The sequence below is a fragment of the Cyprinus carpio genome, chromosome B18, assembly GCF_018340385.1.
Source record: "Cyprinus carpio isolate SPL01 chromosome B18, ASM1834038v1, whole genome shotgun sequence".
NCBI classification, from domain to species: Eukaryota; Metazoa; Chordata; class Actinopteri; order Cypriniformes; family Cyprinidae; genus Cyprinus; species Cyprinus carpio.
The window spans coordinates 23,708,011-23,725,623 of NC_056614.1; the positions used below are offsets into that span (position 1 = coordinate 23,708,011).

Below are 17,613 nucleotides of genomic sequence, written 5' to 3' on the forward strand. Positions count from 1 at the left end.
TAGAATGAGCTGTTTTAGTAAAGAATTTTATAAAGAATATCTCTCTGGATTTGAGACTTTAGTCAGAACTTTACAGAACTTCTTTATGCACCAAGAGCTTGTAACACAGAAGGGAAAAATTGAAATCGCATCATATCACCCCTTTAAAGTCATCTTCCAAAGAACAAGCTTTCACGCACAAAACGCCTGACGCATCGCATTTAGCTTTGACGCCAGCTATGCACGAGGTAGGCTCTCCATATCCCATCCTGCTTTTTCATTTTAAAATCTGCTGCTCGAGAAAGATTCAATCTCTCTGATGCCATAAAAAACACGGTTGGCTACAGCTTCTATTCACACAGGGCCGTTAATATTAATAATATCATCCTCACTCAGAGGAAACTCATCTGGCTAAATGTCACAAGTTTAATTAATGACTGGTCCGGGCTGACCTCGGCTGAGGAGGAGGGAGCCTTGCAGCCCCTAATGCCATGCAGGCAAACTGGAATAATTTAGCATGTTAAATGCAAAGTCAATTAACCTTCGTCGGCAGCCAATGACGTGCAGCCTCCACTGAAACCGGCGTCATTCTATAGAATCATCTGCACCGCGCCACGCTGATGAAGGGATAGATGCATGAGTCATTAGTGGGAAATGGTTTCTGTTTTCCGCAAAGCCGCGGACTAATTGTACAATAAAAAACAATTAGTGCGTATTGATTCGTTTACGCCGTGATTTACCTCAGCTCAGACAGGATTATGAAGCGCAGTATGGGTAAGTGCTATATGAACACGGAGGTTTGGAATGCCTCTGGAAAACACGTCACTCGAGTTCCCTTTTCCCGCTTTAAGTACCTATGCAGCAAAGCCTAATTAAAATATATGTTGAAGCCCTGGAATAGTGGCCATAATAACTGTCTAAAATGAACCTGTCTCGAAACGCAATCAAAAGCTCTCGCGGTTCTTTAGATAATACAGTGCTGCCCATCACCCTCCTGTATCTCTCTTAATGAGATGTGCAGAAATCATTCAGAGACGTGATGTAATTTAGTCCTCATCTCCCAGGCTCCTGAGAACGACATAATGCGGCAAACTAGAACTAGTTATAATCAACGAATAGTCGGAAGACCGGTTCTTAGATTGTATTGGGAACGTTCTAGTTTTGTCACGGAGATGCAGCCATTTTAAACCTTTTACTTTAATAAGTAGAACGCTAGTTGATTATAAAATGACATACTAAAATATAAAACATAATAGGGTATATCATACACAATATTATTGTATGGACTATGAGAACATGTAAAATTGTTGTTTTACTTACCTATCCTGAATGTAGCCTAATACTTGATCCTGATTGGTCAGTGGCGACTGGTGAGCCAAATTTCTAATGGAAACACTATAATCGACAATTCAGTCGAGACATCTCTGTAAGCAAGCTAATAGAAAAATTTAAATCAATATGAGCCTACACCTTCAATTTGAGAACTAAAACACTGACTTAAAAACACTCCTCAAAAAAAGCTGATTAACATTACATACAGAGAACATTAGATCCTTAAACTTATATTAACTTCTCTTTTATAGGAAAAGTTGAGTGGATCATACTCGGGCATAACTCGCTCACATATGTACACAAAGTAAAAGGACAGAATATTTTTTTCTTTTCTGAATAACCCTGTGCATTATGTATATTGAGCACAAGTCAACACTGTTATCAGTGCCGTCTCTTGCTAATACACATGAACTTGAATCTCAGTTTGAACTTTAGCTGCATTGATTTTGTCTCGTTTAACCTCCATTGATTTCTAGTGCTTTGGCTGATTGCCTGTCTCCTTTACACTGCCTCAGCAGAGTAGGGTGCATGCAATCAGATTAAGGACAGCAGAAACACACATGATCAAATCACAGAACTTCGATCACTACAAATTTGGTGTGCATTTTTGGTGAAAATGTGTTACTTGCAACCTTCAATCTGTCAGACACGGGAGTCAAAAGGTCTTTTTAAAAGACAGAGATTCCCTGGGTGCTCCAAGGACCATAAAGACATATCAAATTATTAAAAGGAAACAGATTTTATTCACTTTGAATGCTTGTATATAAGAGGACAGGAGACATTAGCCCAGTGAGTCACATGAATAAACACAAGTGCATCATGAACATACATTATTTGGCGATCGCTACATTAATAACATTTCCAGGAGCACGCAGAGTAAACAGTTTCTCACAGCAGGTCCAGACTCAGGAGTGAGAGCATACGTTACAGTCCCCTTAGAAGTAGAATACAATGGAGAGAACAAAAAAAAAAACACAAAATCAATTGAAATGGCAAATGTGATATTTGGAATGCAAACTTTGTATAAATATAACATCATTGGTTTTCAACATTGGTTGGTTAAGAGGAGAACATAATGTAGTTCATGGAGAGTCACAGTCTTCACAGTCATGTGTGGACACAACTGCAGTGGAACAGGGATGGGGTTTGTGGCTACTGACGGTCGTCATTAAAGCTTCAGCGAAAAGCAAAATCAAGCATGCATCTTAGTACAAACCTACATTAGCAGCACGCTCTATTTCCTCAACAATTAGACCCAGTACATTTAGTAGAATAAACAATAAGAAACCAAATCAAAAGAGATAACCAGACAAAAAGAAAGGCCAGACACAGAGAAGCAAACTGTGTAATCTCCACCTCTATAATACAAACTACAATGGCTGCACAACAGTGCTGTCCCATATCTTCAGAGTAAGCCTTCTGTTTTTTGTTTTATTTTTATTTTTGGTTCTCTGGTTGTTTCATATATGAGGTCAGAAATGTTCTAATAAGTTAGCTAAAACAGTTTTCTTGTAGCTGGCGCCATCATCTAAAAAGATTTCCATTCCTTAAAAACAGTAATATTTTCTAAAGTATAAAGGTTTTTTTTTTTTTTCCCAAGCTTTGTATGCACCAATGGTAAGACTACTTTATCTTTGGATTTTCCATTAAAGCAATACTGTAAGTTATTATTGTTTCATAATATCATCACTGTAATTATTGTTAGTCTCGGCAAGTGCAGAAATGTTAAGAAATAAAATAACCATGTAATGATGAAAAAAAAAAAACTACTGACTTAATAGTGAAATTACAGTATTGAAGGCAAAAAATAAAAAAAATAAGTGCACAATCGAAATGTTCTGTTTAGAAGACAACAAAAATAGAAAATATCTTATAGATGTGCATCGATCTAATTCATACACAGATAGGGTCTTTCAACTTGGCTCAGTGCAGGAGAGGAAGTTGGTTGTACAGTGACAATTTTCAACAGCATTAGAGGGTAAATGCTATGTTTTAACATGAGCAAGGCTAAACAGCCTCAAGTGTCTTTGACTGGGACAATACAAAAGTTAAATATACAAGTAATTTGTTTTAAACCTACCATACAATTAAGTCATTTGAATTCAACAATCTACGCAACACCAAAATGTTCATACATGTATCTATCATTAACACAATGTTTTTTTGTCATTTTTTCCAAAAAAAAAAAAAAAAAGCTAAATTATATTTCCCCACAATTTACAATGGTCTGCAATACGCTTTGTGTCTGGACAAGTACATGTCCAAGAAAAAAAACATCTACTAGCTTAGTTGCAATTTCAGGACTTTGAAAACAAATTAGACTTGGACGTTTTTGTTCATTACACATTTCTTTTGGGCTTCATATATTTTCTATTGGTATGTCTTGTAACAGAACAAAATTGAGAGCTGTTGACCTGAGAGAAGACAACATCAAAATACATTACATCACTTCATTAAGCCAATAACCAATAATATAATATCTTAACACTTGACAGGGCAAAAAATAGTGGGTGTTTTATGAGTGTCTGTTAAAACATACGTGTTATAAACAGACTTTTGGTTAGTTAGGTAATAATGAAACCATCTTAGGTTCTTTTCACCAGTCTTTAGCTGTGCACCCTTTAGTTTTCAAACAGTTTACATATACTCAAGTTTTAGTTAAAAACCAGCATATTGAAATGGAAAAAAACATTCTACTGACACTTGTTTTTGGTTACAAGCACTGTTAATGCAAGTTGAATCCTACAGGATTCAGTCCTCTTAAAACAGTCTGCCAAACTAGCTCTGGGTCATAGCTTTCCCCAAGCGTAATCTACAGTGAAGACATTTTGTTCAGCTTTCCTCTAGTTTTTTTTTCCACTTTTCTGAGGCCTTTTTTTCCCCCACAGTCTTTTCTGAGGCTGTCCAAGCCATAAAAACAATGGTTATGGAAAGCATCAAGCCTCTTGCTCCAATATATTATGTCAAGTCTTGTCCCTCCTCTGACTCATTGCTGTCGCAACGCCCATCCACAGAGTCTATTGTTTTTATGTGACAAGTCTTTGCAGGGCTTGTCAGGCTTGAGGTAACATTTGAAGGCAAAAGAACATGATGTGAGGGAGAAGCCGGTGAGCTTTGGGAAGCCTCAGGTAAAGCTGAAGTCAGGGGCAAGCTTTGGAGACGTCTATCGGGCTGGTCAGAGTCAGTTAGGTTAGGGATGGAGGTTTCTGAAGGAGTCCCTAAAGAAGACTGGGCAGTTGTAGAAGATCTCTGTTCACTGGATGGGTTTGACTGAGAGGTAGATGAGGGACTGATGTGAGGTAATCGAGGAGAAGCATGCTCTTTGGCATTCAGTTTCTCTGCCACTCTTTGTCTATGCTGAGGGTACTCCAGATGTTTGATGAGCTCTGCATTCCCAGTAAGAGACACCTCACAGGCGAGACAGTCATAAAGGTGACTATCCTTGCCTTCCGCTCTACACTCTGCTTTGGAGACAATACAGTGGCTTAGAAGAAAGTTACTGTCCACTTCTGGCTGCTTAGCATTGACAGAGTTTATGGAGGAGGAGTCTGTGCCAATGGGTGTGCCTTGCTTCTTGTCATGTTTGGATGAAACGGTGTCCTCTGCATTGAGGCGAGCAGAGATTGGGCTAGGTTTTGGCTTCTCTGGTAGCTGCACTAACGGTTTCTGTTGCAGCTGCAGTCTTTGTTGCATTAGTGCACCCTGCAGATTTTGTTGATATTGCTGGAGAATGGAGCCCGGGGACAGCCCCATTAGAGTCTGTGGCAAGACTGGACCATATGGGAACATGCTATCCATGCCAAACATGGGCTGCAGGAGGCCTCCAGGCATAGGTGTGGGAATATGGGGAGAAAAAAGTGGAGGAAAACCTGGCATCAGACAGGGCAGGAGGTGACTAGGGAGTAGAGAAACTTGGTCAGTTTTCATTACTGCATGAAGAGCTTGTAGCTGACTTGGGTCCATGGCATACTCTCTTCCTTTACTTGGAGTACATACTGTTGGTCTGGAACTGTCTGACTTCTCTTTACTTTTGCAAGAAGAATTTGCACGAGTACCATTTCCCAGTGGAGTACTGTCAAGCTTGTCTGTGGGAATCCTGTTACTCTCAGTGTCATTTTCTTTGGGAAACTGGAGTTCTTGTTCCGTGGTCTTTGGGGTCATGACAGAGTTGGTTGTGCTAACTACATCTTTGTCATCCATAGCTGATATGGCAGAAGAGGGCGTCATGGTTGGCTTGCAGGTCAGCTCATTTACAGGAGGGTCGCTGGTACCTATATAAAAATTAATGCATAAAAGAAGTATGGATTACAAGAGATCAGAATTTTTGTAAGCAAATTAATTTAAAAACAAAGTGTAGGTTAGCCACCTACCTGTTTTTATGGAAGAAAAATCCTCAGTCATTGTGCTGCTACCACCTGGTATGCTTGCAGTGGTCTGCGCCTGCAGACCTGAGTACATTGAAGACTGGCTCAGACAGTGAAGAGAAGTTTGGTTAAAGCCCACTGAGCTCAGTACAGCTTGTGGTTGGGTAATTCCCAGAACATCACGTGTCTTTTTTAGATGATCCACTTCTTGTTGCACTATCAGCTGACAAGTAGATACTGGACTCAAATATTCCTTGTCCCTCTCCACCTGGCCACCCAGGGCCTCCTTAACTTTAGCAAGATGTTGCTGGGAGAAGACATGGTCACGAATAGACAAGCAGCCGCTGTATTTCACAGAGCAAAGAGTGCACTCTGTCTTAGGTCTATCAATAGAAGTACTCTCTGTGCCAAATTGCTTCGCAAGGCTAAGCTTGGCCTTTTTCTCCTTGGCACGAGCATTCTGAAACCACACCTGAACAACCCTCTTGGCAAGTCCAATGTCATTCCCCAAGGCTTCACATTCAAGCATTGTTGGGGTTTTATAGTCACTAAAGCACGCTTTGAGCACTTTTACCTGTAGGTTGGTCATTTGAGTGCGGTAGCGTTTTTGACTGTGTCTGTCATTATCAAAGCTCTGACTGCTAGAGCTACCAGGGCATGGTGAAGCTGGATCAGCCAGGCTGGAATTTTCACTGTAATCTAAGACTAAATCATTATCAAAATCTTTAGCATTAAAGCTCATTGCAGGGCTAACCAATCCAGAAGACATCTTTTCATCACTTTCAGAAGAAGCCTCTCTTTCAGTGCTGGGAGACATGTGGTCAATACTGCCATGTTTAGCCTCTAGAGAGTCATTTCCTTCATCAGTTGTATGGTCATGGGCCGCGTTTGTGCTAGCGTTGCAGTTATTCAGCTTGCTTTGTTCAGGATTCTGATAAACTGACACAGAAGGCATTTCAAAATCTTCCATACCCTCACCTTTAATAGGTTTTGGGCTCAGACGCTGCTGATGTGAAGACAGGTCAATGTGTTTGCATGCTGGAGAGTCAACATCATCAGTGGAGTTCAAAAACTGAGAATAATTGGCAAAATCAAAGAGATCAGATTTGATTTGAGAACCTTCCTGATCTTGAGTCATATTAGGTATTGCCATACTATAGCCTGCATTCTTTGCTTCATTCCAGTGACGTGAACGTATGTGGGCAGCAAGAGCAGTCTGTGCTTTAAAGAGAGCTCGACAGAATGGGCAGCGACGATGGAATTGAGATGGACCCAGTGCCCGAAACTGGCCTTTCCTCTCACGAGCTCGGGTGTTCTGGAACCAAACTTGAACCACTCTTTTTTTGAGACCAACCTCGCTGGAGATATGATCAAGCATCTTGCGTGTTGGATTGGAGTCCAAAAGATATTTCTGGTATAAAACCTCCAGTTGCTCTGGTGTTATAGTGGTCCTCATACGTTTGTCTCGCTGGGGTTCCTCCCCATTGTTTTCCCAATCATTTTCCATAGAACTGGATCCTGCTTTCTCTTCAAGTTTCCTCTTCAGAGAGTTTATGGTTGAATCAGGAATGGTGGTCACTGCAGGAGGATTTGTAACCATCTGGGAAATTGTTCCTGAAAGCAGATGCCTTGCAAGTAGAGGATTAGCAGGATCAAACAGCATAAGAGGCATGTCTACAGGACGATCTATGAACGGTGGGGTGGGAAAGTAACTTTGGGTAAGAAAGTGCATTTGTAGGTGCTCTTGCCAATGTTCAAATGAGGGGAAGCTTAATTTACACTGGATGCAGTGGTAAGGGCTCATATCCTGGGCCGGTTTCTGTTGCTGTTGTTGCTCAGTTGAAGGAATCTCTAAAGGACTAAAAATAGTTTGGGAGCTTTGTGATGGAGCTGGGTTTGTTTCAGATGTGCAGGAAATCTGTTGTTGTTTAGGAGGTGGGTGAGAGAGAATCTCTGTGCTTACATTTTGGTTCTCTTCACAGAGAGGCTTTGGATGCTGCGTTCTTTTCTTTAATTCCTCAAAATCAGAGTTGATACTAACAGCCTGTTTGGGGTCAGATGATGCTTCATTTGTTTGTTTAAGCTCTCCAGTGAGACTTGTTGTGTGCATATGCTCAGAATCAGTGGATTTCACATTAGTACTAGACACAAAGGAACTTGAGGGGCTTGAGCAAGAAGCTGCTTGTGTAAAGCAAGAGGGTCCAGATATTGGACTATGACACTCAGTCTTAAAATCCACTGCAGTTTTATTCAGATCATTCCGCAATTGCTCCTCCTCATCTTTGTAACACTGCTTTTTCTGGTGAATAATAAGATCAAAAATGCGTTGAAAGACTGTGTTGCATTTCTTACACTGGAAATTGTTTTTGGAAGTACAAAAGTAGCGGTCATTGGATAGGTCTCGATGTTCACTATCCCTCACTCCCTCCCCTTGGTTCTCATAATTTTTCCGAGCTTTTTGTCTGGCATTTTGAAACCATACCACAATCACACGGGTAGAAAGCTTAAGGAGGTTAGACAGTTGCTCAAACTCATCATCTTTGGGGTATGCATTGGCATCAAAAAAATCCTGCAATAGTCTTAGCTGGTAGTCAGTAAACCTGGTTCTTGAGGACCTCTTACTCCCATAAATCTCTTGTCTTGTTGGTTCAGGAGAGGGTGGTCTAGAATCCACTTTTACATCTTCCAGTGTTGTGATAGGAGGGTTACTAAAGTTATATGGAGAATCCTTGTTGCGTTGGCGTTCTTTGAATAGAGTGTTCCGAAACCAGTGCTTTATAACCTTATGTGGCAAACCAGATTTGTTGGCCATCTCATGGATTTGGTCCTCATTTGGAGAATTGTTGATATCAAAATACTGACGCAGGATTCTAAGTTGGTCATCTGTGATTCTGGTTCGAGGTCGTTTACTTTGTTGCTGTAACATGGCTGGAGTCAACTGCTGTTGATAAAGCTGCGTCAAATCAGGAGTCAATCCAGCCTCCACTGGGGGCAGATGTACAGGGACCTGAGGAGTTAAAGCTTGCAAAGGTATGGAAGGCATTAGGAGTGGGGGGAAGAGTGGCAGTTCCATGGGTAAGGGAATTTGAGCTAATGGAGCTTTAACTTGAGGCATGGAGACAGTTGCAGGAGTAGCACTGAGTGTAGAGGCAGGTTGTTGTTGTTGTTGTGGCTGCTGCACTGAAGAATTAGGAATCGCAGGAGGCGAAGGAGAAGGCGATGAGACAGGAGAAGCCTCTGGAGTTGCAGGTCTCAATGGGAAGAGTTTGTCGTATTGCTCCCTGTAGTCTTTGGCAAATTTCTCCAGTGACTTGATAGGGAATATGGAATGATGAATCTGCTCTTTATGGCTCTTTAGTATCAGTGCATTTGAAAAAAGCTTCCCACAAGACTCACACTCTAGCTTCTCCATATCTTCCGAAAGACCCACCTCTTTAGTGTCAGACACATCCCCACCATTTGGTATTGGTTCAGTAACATTTTTCTGATATATCTCCTTATTTTCATTGTATTGCATGACTAACTCAAAACCAATGTTTTCCAGCAAAGCCTTTGAAGCATTCCCAGGTGCATCATGGCCTATTCTGGGTGGAAGAAACTCATCAAAACTCTCCCCACTGGTTGACATCTCTTTGTTTAGGTCTTCGTTTTCTTGAGATTTATGATCATGTGTTTTTTCATTGGTGCCTACATTATCAATTTCCTTTGATTCTGCATTACTCTTCTGTCCATTTGTGTCCTTCTCACATGAAGGATCATTGGTCAGTTTCTGTTCATCCATTTCAGGCTGAATTGAAAAATCTTCATTTAGTTTCTGTTTAGAACAATTTTTTGGGACATCTTTTTTGGAAGACTCAGCAGTATCCTCATTTACAGTAGGTTTTAATGTGCTTACGCTTAGCCCAGAGCCTTTAAGATTTACCTCTGGATTCATGTGGAACTCTCCTCCTGGAATAAGAAAAGGAAGAAGCAATTGCTGTTGCTGCTGCACTGGAAGAAGGGCCTCTGTTGCCATAGGGAAAGGGTGTAGAAGTGCAGGATTGAATAAATGGGACTGAAGAAGAGCAGCCTTCTTTTGGAGCTCTTGCTGCAGATGGGCTTGAGCCTGTGCTAACTGTAGCTGTTGTTGTTGTAATGGTTGTTGTTGTAATGACTGTTGTTGCTTGGTAGCTGAATCAATCATGTTTACAAACTTATTCCTCATGTCAGATGTCAAAGGATGACTGGTTTCTGGGTTTGTAGGTGTGACACTGAGTTCAGTGTTTTGTTGGTGGCTTAGACCAGCATTGTTCAAGGAAGTAGCAGGCTTTATGGTTCCAGAAGTGTTGGACAATGCCTTGCCTGGGGGAGGGCCAACATATTCAGTACTAGAAGTGGATGAATCAAGCTTGGATGCACGAGCTTTGGTCTGGTGCAAGACAGAGCGCATATGAATCTCTAAGGTTGAACTCTGACTATATGCTACATTGCAAATACTACATTTGAATGGTTTGTGGTCTGCATTGTTGACAGGCTCTTGCAAGCCAGTTGACGTGTCCTGCAGAGATCGTTTAAGTTTGTGTAAGTGTGACACTGAGTTGTAGTGAACCAAGAGAATATTCTTCTGGGTGAAAGATTCCTTGCAAACCGTACATTTGAAAGGCCTTGATGGATCCAGAAATTTCTCCACTGTGATATTTGGACCTTTTCTAATAGGAAAAACAGGCTGCTTAGAGTCACATTCAACATTATCTTTAACCAAACTTGAATCATTGTCTGCAGGACTTAGTTTTTCCTCCAAATCACATTCTTCACCATCTTTCATCCCAGTCTCTTCTGGCAATCCCTCCTCTTCACCAAAAGTTAGGTCTCCGGAGATCAGGGTCTCACCATTCATCATTAAACTACCGTAAAGCTGCTGTATCTGGGTTTCACTTAGCTCCAGGTGGCTTGTCTCAAGGTGTTTCCGAAGGGCCTGCATTGTACGAAAACTGCGTTGACAGAGGCAGCACATGGTCGCGGCTCTGATAGCATGGTACTGAGAATGCAGCTGCAGCTTTTCAGGGGTTTTGAATGCTAGGCTGCATTGATTGCACCGGTACTTGTAAATGTGGCGATCAGATATTGCTGTTTGAGATTTCTGGCTATGGAGCTGGTTGAAATGTGTCTGGAGTGCACTTGAGGATGTAAAGACTTTGTTACAGCCTTTCTGCCAACAAGGTAAAGCAGCATTGTTCTCCTTTGTGGATTCCGCATCTTCTGATGGTTGTTTATAGATTTTTGCTGTCTCCAAGTGAGGTGTTGTACCTCTCTCAGGTTCAGCATCGATTGAAAATTCTAAAGAAAAAAAAAGATAGTTGTGAATTTTTCATGATGCAAAATTCATTTTAAAAAAATCTTTCATTTAATTTGGAAATTAAACCAAGCACAAATATTGATAAATTACATTTGGACGAATTGAGTCAGATATTAACTGCCACCCTTATTTAAAATTATGAGCCAAATAAAGAACCAAACTAGATTAGAAATAAATGATTAAACAAATAGTGCGATTTATACTAACCATCCAGTCTCTTTGTTTCATTAGAATTTATCAGCTGTGTATCCGAGTTGTGCACTGGTAAAAACATCTTTTCTGGCAGCACATCTGAAGAAATCACCTGATCACAAGGGAAAAAAAGAAATCATAATAGGTTTGATAAATCCATTTTGTGGATTAATTGATCAACAAAATCTCATTATTAAGTCATTTGATTGTTATCTCTGAAAATGATTGGTCATTATGCTGTGTTCCTGCTACATGTGTGCATTAATGATGCATGGTGCTAGAGAATAGACCCTTAACTTCAGATGGCAAAATGGAATCGCAGTCATGAACCAACACTTAAAAGAGTTCAAAGGTTAAGTATGAATGGAAGCCCTCGTTGGTCTGTGACAACACAATTAGCTAACTTTGGTTGTAAAAAAAGCCACTATTTATCTCCCTCTCCTTCTGTACCCACTCAACTTTAAAATGTGTAAATCAATGCAACTTCAAGGGGGGAGAGGGAGGGAGAGCAACCAAACAAAATGGCTGCTATTTCCATCACAAAGCACACCATTTCAGGAAAGTGCTGTATTAAAGGGACACGAGGAAAGCACACAAGTCCTCTTCAAGGTCACATTTAATTTAGAACATAATTACCAGGCACGGTTCATAACGAAAATCACCTAGCACTGGCTCAGAACTAATGAAGCACAATTATTTTCATTACTGTATTTCAGTTCGGCTGGGGAAGGGGGGGGAGAGGAACGCAAAGTGCCGAAGAGAGAAATCAAGAGAGATGGCAGAACAGAGGGCAAGGAAGACCAAGAAAGATAGGAGAGGGGAGAATACATGAATGGAAAGAAAGACAGAAAAGCCTTTTACGCAAGAAAAAGCACTCAGCGCAAGCTGACTGAATTGGCAAAAAAATGTCCAACCTTTCAGAAACAGTGAGGCATGTCTGCTTGGAGCTCAAACAAGCTCTGTGTGCATTAGTATCAATTTATATTCTGCAGATAAAAAAGCTAATTTTAATATTCATTGGATTTGAGGCAGCTACATCTCCCTTCCCCCACTCAATGTCGTTACTTGTCTCCGCTTGCTTGTCCTGGAGTCACCGAGGGTCTGAACACCCTTCCGCATACAGAAGTACACACAGTGCTGAACATTTTCTTGCATAAACACAATTTTTACACCATATATAGAAATACCGTTAGACTGAGTTTTTTTTACATCTAGAAAGCAGCATGGCTGAAAGCCAAAATACCATATAATTAGGCTATAGCAAATAGGATGTGGCCTACACAAAATTGCATGACTTAATTTAACAAACACTATGCAATATGTAATAAAAATTCTCAATAAATCAAAAATAGCCAAGTAGCTGGTTATTTGGCCGCTGTAAACATACAAATCCTTAAAATTGAATAACTGAATAATTTTTTTTGGATATAATATTTGTACATTTTAGTAAGAAAAAAATTATTGATTTAAACCAATTATTAATATCTTCAGTTATTTTGTTTGAAGGCAGTTTAGATATTTTTACTAGTGAACATTTTTTTTACAGATAGGATTGTGGCTGGAATGGACATTTTTGTTTTTACAAAATTACAAACTATACATATGAGCAAATAATTCTAAATCTACATAGTACATGCATACTGTGTTTCTTTTTTTCTCCTCACCGTGTTGATGAGCTTCTGAGTGCAGTCCACAGTGACACTGTGCAGATGTGTGAGGTGGGTACGCAAGAGGGCAATACTGTGCAGTGTGTCTTGGCACAGTGGGCAGCGGACAGCAGGCTGAACTGCATGCTGGTTCATCACATGACTCCTTAGACGCTCAATATCAGTATGACGGAACCGACAGAATGGACACTGCCGCATCTGAATGAGAGAAAACAAACAGAAATATTTACAGAGATACAATAACTACATACTGTCTTTGCAGTATTCAGTTCTTTTAAATTATATTAGGCTTTGATTGTTTTTTCTGTGCACAATGTATAGTGATTGTATCAGATATGCAGTGGTATTAAATGGTATGCACAGCTACTAATTTTTTACTATTCTGCTAGCTGTACAGAAAAGTAAGGATGGGCCAGTTTTGTTTATCTTATAAACGATAATATGGTATGTACAGTAGCATCAGTGGTTTTAAAGAACTTAAAGGTAAATAACATGGCAGCATCATGGAACATTTTAGTTAAAACAAAAAAAATAGGGCAGAGTATATCGCAGACCTCTTCCTGTATTCGTGGCCGTTTGCAGGGAGAGGGCTCAACTGACTCGTCAGATCCAGATGAGGGACGCTTAGGACTGGAAGACGACTCATTTTGCTCCGCTTCCATTTGAATAAATCCCTCTGTGAGTAGCAGCAGCAAACAGAGGGTGCACATTATTTCACATTATTTAAAATACTAAGCTTATTGTAAAACAGTGGTTCCCAATTGGGATCATGGACAGCAGGGAAAAACAATGCAAAAAGCAAATAATAATTTGTATGATAATATTAATAAGTTATCGTTTTGGATTTTAACAAGAAATATAAATCATCAAATGCAAAATGTAGGTACTGAAGAAATACCAGATGTAAAATCACTGTTGCAAGCTTTTTATTTTTTTATTGTTTTGCAAGGGAGATTTTAAGGACCTGATTTTTTCTCTGTTCTGTCTCCATGTTTATTTCTGTCTTCCTGGTTAGCCGTAACCTCAGTGGGAGAGTCCACCCCATTCTTATCTCCTAAAAAGCCAAAAAAAGAGAGAAAAAGTCAGAGAGTGCATCACATTTGACAAATTCTCTGTTTAGCCAACTCATCATTGCATGAAATCTTTTGCATGCATGTGCTATTGTAAAACAAGATTGACTGCAGAATCACATTCAGACCTATAGGGGTCAGTCTCCACTAGCTCGGAGAGACCCAACCAACCTGCTCAAACATATTAAACACAAAGACAGACCCACACAATACAGTAATAATGTAGACAATCTCCTTTAGATTAACACAAAAGTAAAAATATTGGTCCTAGATACGAGTATTATGATTACGAATATTGAGAGAGATACGAGAAAAGAAAATCAGGAGGAAGAGTTAAAGTCAGCGGCGTCAGCAGAGCTTCATTTGACCTGTAGGGATTTGAAAAGTCACAGGAGGAAGATAATGCAGTAGAGGTCAGGAGGGTCACACACAAAGAGTCCATTTCAAAGCACAAATTGGCGAACAATGCCGCCATGACAGGCTTTAAAAATTATCTTTATACAATAGGTCTCTGCATTGTGCTCAGTTTGAGACTAGTTGTAGCTTTCTTGCAAAAACAGTTTTTTTGCTAAAAATTTAACTGACTGACATATGCAAAACACGTGGGATACCGGCAGTATTTTGACAACAGCTTTCAGTTTTGGCTTGTTGTTGTAATCCTGCAGATGAGCTCTGAACTCTACAATCAAAAAGAATCCAGAGAGTTGGAAATTTAAAAAGCGCAATGATGCTCTGTTGTTCTTTTACAGCATCTAAAAGCTTCGGCTGAGCTCCGTACAAAACACACAGCCTCGGGACACACTAAACCAGATACCCCATTCAACGCCCTCCCTCCCTCTCCTCATCCTCTTCTCTCTTGCTTTCTGCCTTTCTGCTTTCTTAGCAGAGTAATTGTTCTGCTATGTGGGGGAAGGGAAAAGAAGAACAGAGTTGATTTGGGTGGGTTTTGGGAAGGGGGGCGGTTGTGGTATTAGGGGAGGGGGGCAAGTGGAAACAAAAAAAAATGCATGAGGGTTGTCATAACAGACCAATCAAAGGAACGCCGAGGTATCTTCTGGTGGTTCTTTGAGAAGGTGATTATGACAGAGGGTGAGAGAGCGAGCGAGAAAGGCCATCTGAACACCAATTATCCTGACAGACACGCTATTGATTTCCTATCAAACCAACACACCCATAAACACAGAACACATAACCTGAAACTGTCAAATCTGCTCTAGTTAAGACCGCCCCTATTGAGCCCTCTCGCTCAGTCATTCTCTCAAAGTCACACACCGCGCTGAACCTGACCAAAAATATTAGTCTATTGTTGAGCATCCCTCACAGGGAAAATCAGAACAAAAAAGCTTAGGGATGGAAATAAAAAAAATCAATAAATGAACACTGATGAATGAATGAGCACTGAAGGAAATCATTAAAAAGTGAAATTCATAATATGTTGCATGTCACGTTCAAATAGTGACAAAATGGCAATTTATACATTTCATGCAAAATAGTACAACTAAATTTGGTGAATTTGTAATGCAAAAATAATCCAAATTTTGTTTTAGACAAACATTTTTTACATGCAACTTAATTATCAAAGGCATAAATATTTTAATTTTGAAGCTGCATTCAAAATCCACTTCAAACTCAAAGTGGGGTGGGGGGTTAATTCACTCTGAATGGTCATGATGCATCTGTGTGTGCTTCTTTCTGCATGTACGTCTTGGACAAAACAGATGGCCGTGGCTCAGCGTGGTGAGGTCATTTTGGCCAGTAATGAAGTGATCAGATGCACCCACACATGCTAACACACTCCAGGCGCACACTCAACACACACTTCATCAGCACTTCCTACTCGTCCCGAGGATCAATATACAAATGCTCAGCAGCATTGATCCAGTATTGATTATAAATTAGGCAATGCCCTGGTGTTCCTAAAGAGATCAATAACCAGCCATTCAGCTGCAGTGCTCCAGCAGGTCGGAAGCAGCGCTGATCCGATCTTCCTACAGGTTTAAATTCACACTGAAACAGCCACTCAACTCTCACTCACTGACTTTAGCATTGATTGTACACGACATATTGGCTGCTTACCTTTTCTTGTAACCCTGCATGTCACCATTTCTGTTCATTGTGAATATAACACTACCAGTAGTATACTGTATTTGACCTTTTCTTTCCTTTTTCCATCTTAAGGATTTCTATTATTATATTTTTTTACAGATTAAAGATTTAAAAAATTACTAAACAAATATAACAAAATTGAGAACAGAACAAAAAATTTAAATATAACATAACACGAAAACAGTGAATAATAAACACTTGTCAGTCTTTAGGACTCTATAGTAGGCATTTCCTGTGCCTTTCCTTTAAAATGTTAATTGGAGAATGTTTAATTAACTCATGCCTCGTTAGTGGGTTGAGCCTTTATTGGCTGCATTGACTGGCTAACCCTCTAGTTTAGCTTCTTTCTTGCCAGTGAAGATGTTACAAATGTGATTATTGGCAAGTCAATTAACAAAATCAATTCCTACCATTCTGTTCAAAAAGCACACCACTCACTCTCTTTCTTTTTCTCTTTCTCTCACACACAAATGCATATGTACATAAACACCTACAAACAGGCTGGGTGCCAATGTCAGGCTATTGTTCAACTCATTAGCTGAGCTTATTCTGTGTTAGAACTAAATGCTAATTGCCTCCACCACCCGGTTTTCTCAATTACCCCAGTGTAAATATCTGCCATCTTCTCTTCTCTATTCTTTCTGTTTTTTGGCATGTCTGTCAGCCCCTCCCCCTCTGTTGTTCTGTTGTGTGTTTTAGAGCCTTGAGCGTCATGAGCGCAACACACAAGGGACAGTTAGTCTTTTGATTTGGGTTTTAAGGAATTCTCCCTGACTTCATCCCTAATGTTAATCTGGCATCAAAAGCTGGTGTTCTGTTTATGAGTGTGTTGGATTCTGCTCATTTTCCTCCCTTGAAATGTGACTTTTTTTGGTGCTTTGCAAAAGCCTTGAACTTAACTCGGTTTTCTATGATTTACAAAGCGAACGTGCATGTGTGTCTCTTACCATTTTCTTGAGCAGGGCTTTTTCGGATTGTAAAGATGGCACCAAGCTCCTCCTCATCCTGCAGACCCTTCTGGATTCGCTGCAGTCTGAGCAGCCCCTCCCCTCTCTGGTGGCTCAATGAATGGGAGTGCTGCACTAAAGAAAGGCTGTTCTGAGTGGAGAAATCACACAGCACACAGTGCAGCCAGACATCTTCAGACTCCACTCCATCCAGCTTCTGCAAATACTGAGAGAAAGTGAAGATAAACATTAAACATGTATGCATGTGTGACAGTGAAAGAAGGAAATAAGAAAATAAGTTAAATCAATGAATAAAACACTCTTCTACTTCATCCAGCTCACATTTCAACACCAGTAAATAACGTACTCAAGTACTTTAGCGGAAACCATATATTGACCATGTAGTCATAAATGATCAATATGTGGCTTCCTCTAATGTGGGCAGCAAAATATAGATCAATACAGGATCAATACAACCCTGTAAAAACACCTATGTAGATGTTACTTAACAAGCTTTGCTCAAATAAACATTAAATCTTTCCCTCTGTTTGAGGTCTGGTGAAAACTGAGCGGACAGATTCAAAGCAAATGAATCCAGTGAAACATCACATGCACACACTA

General features: G+C 40.1%; 1 protein-coding gene across 2 annotated transcripts in view; it reads right to left on the bottom strand.

Annotated features, from left to right (window-relative positions):
* Positions 1–3,489: 3,489 nt before the first annotated feature.
* Positions 3,490–17,613, bottom strand: part of LOC109110528 (zinc finger homeobox protein 3-like) — a 34,544-nt gene continuing 20,420 nt past the window's right edge. For both annotated transcript variants that reach the window (XM_042744493.1, XM_042744492.1), the window contains 7 exons: positions 16,993–17,218; positions 13,834–13,923; positions 13,424–13,545; positions 12,867–13,067; positions 11,218–11,314; positions 5,682–10,991; positions 3,490–5,582 (listed from right to left, as the gene is read on the bottom strand). In XM_042744493.1, coding sequence (XP_042600427.1) covers positions 4,270–5,582; positions 5,682–10,991; positions 11,218–11,314; positions 12,867–13,067; positions 13,424–13,545; positions 13,834–13,923; positions 16,993–17,218 — 7,359 coding nt within the window. In that variant the 3' untranslated portion in view covers positions 3,490–4,269. The remainder of the gene's footprint in view (positions 5,583–5,681; positions 10,992–11,217; positions 11,315–12,866; positions 13,068–13,423; positions 13,546–13,833; positions 13,924–16,992; positions 17,219–17,613) is intronic.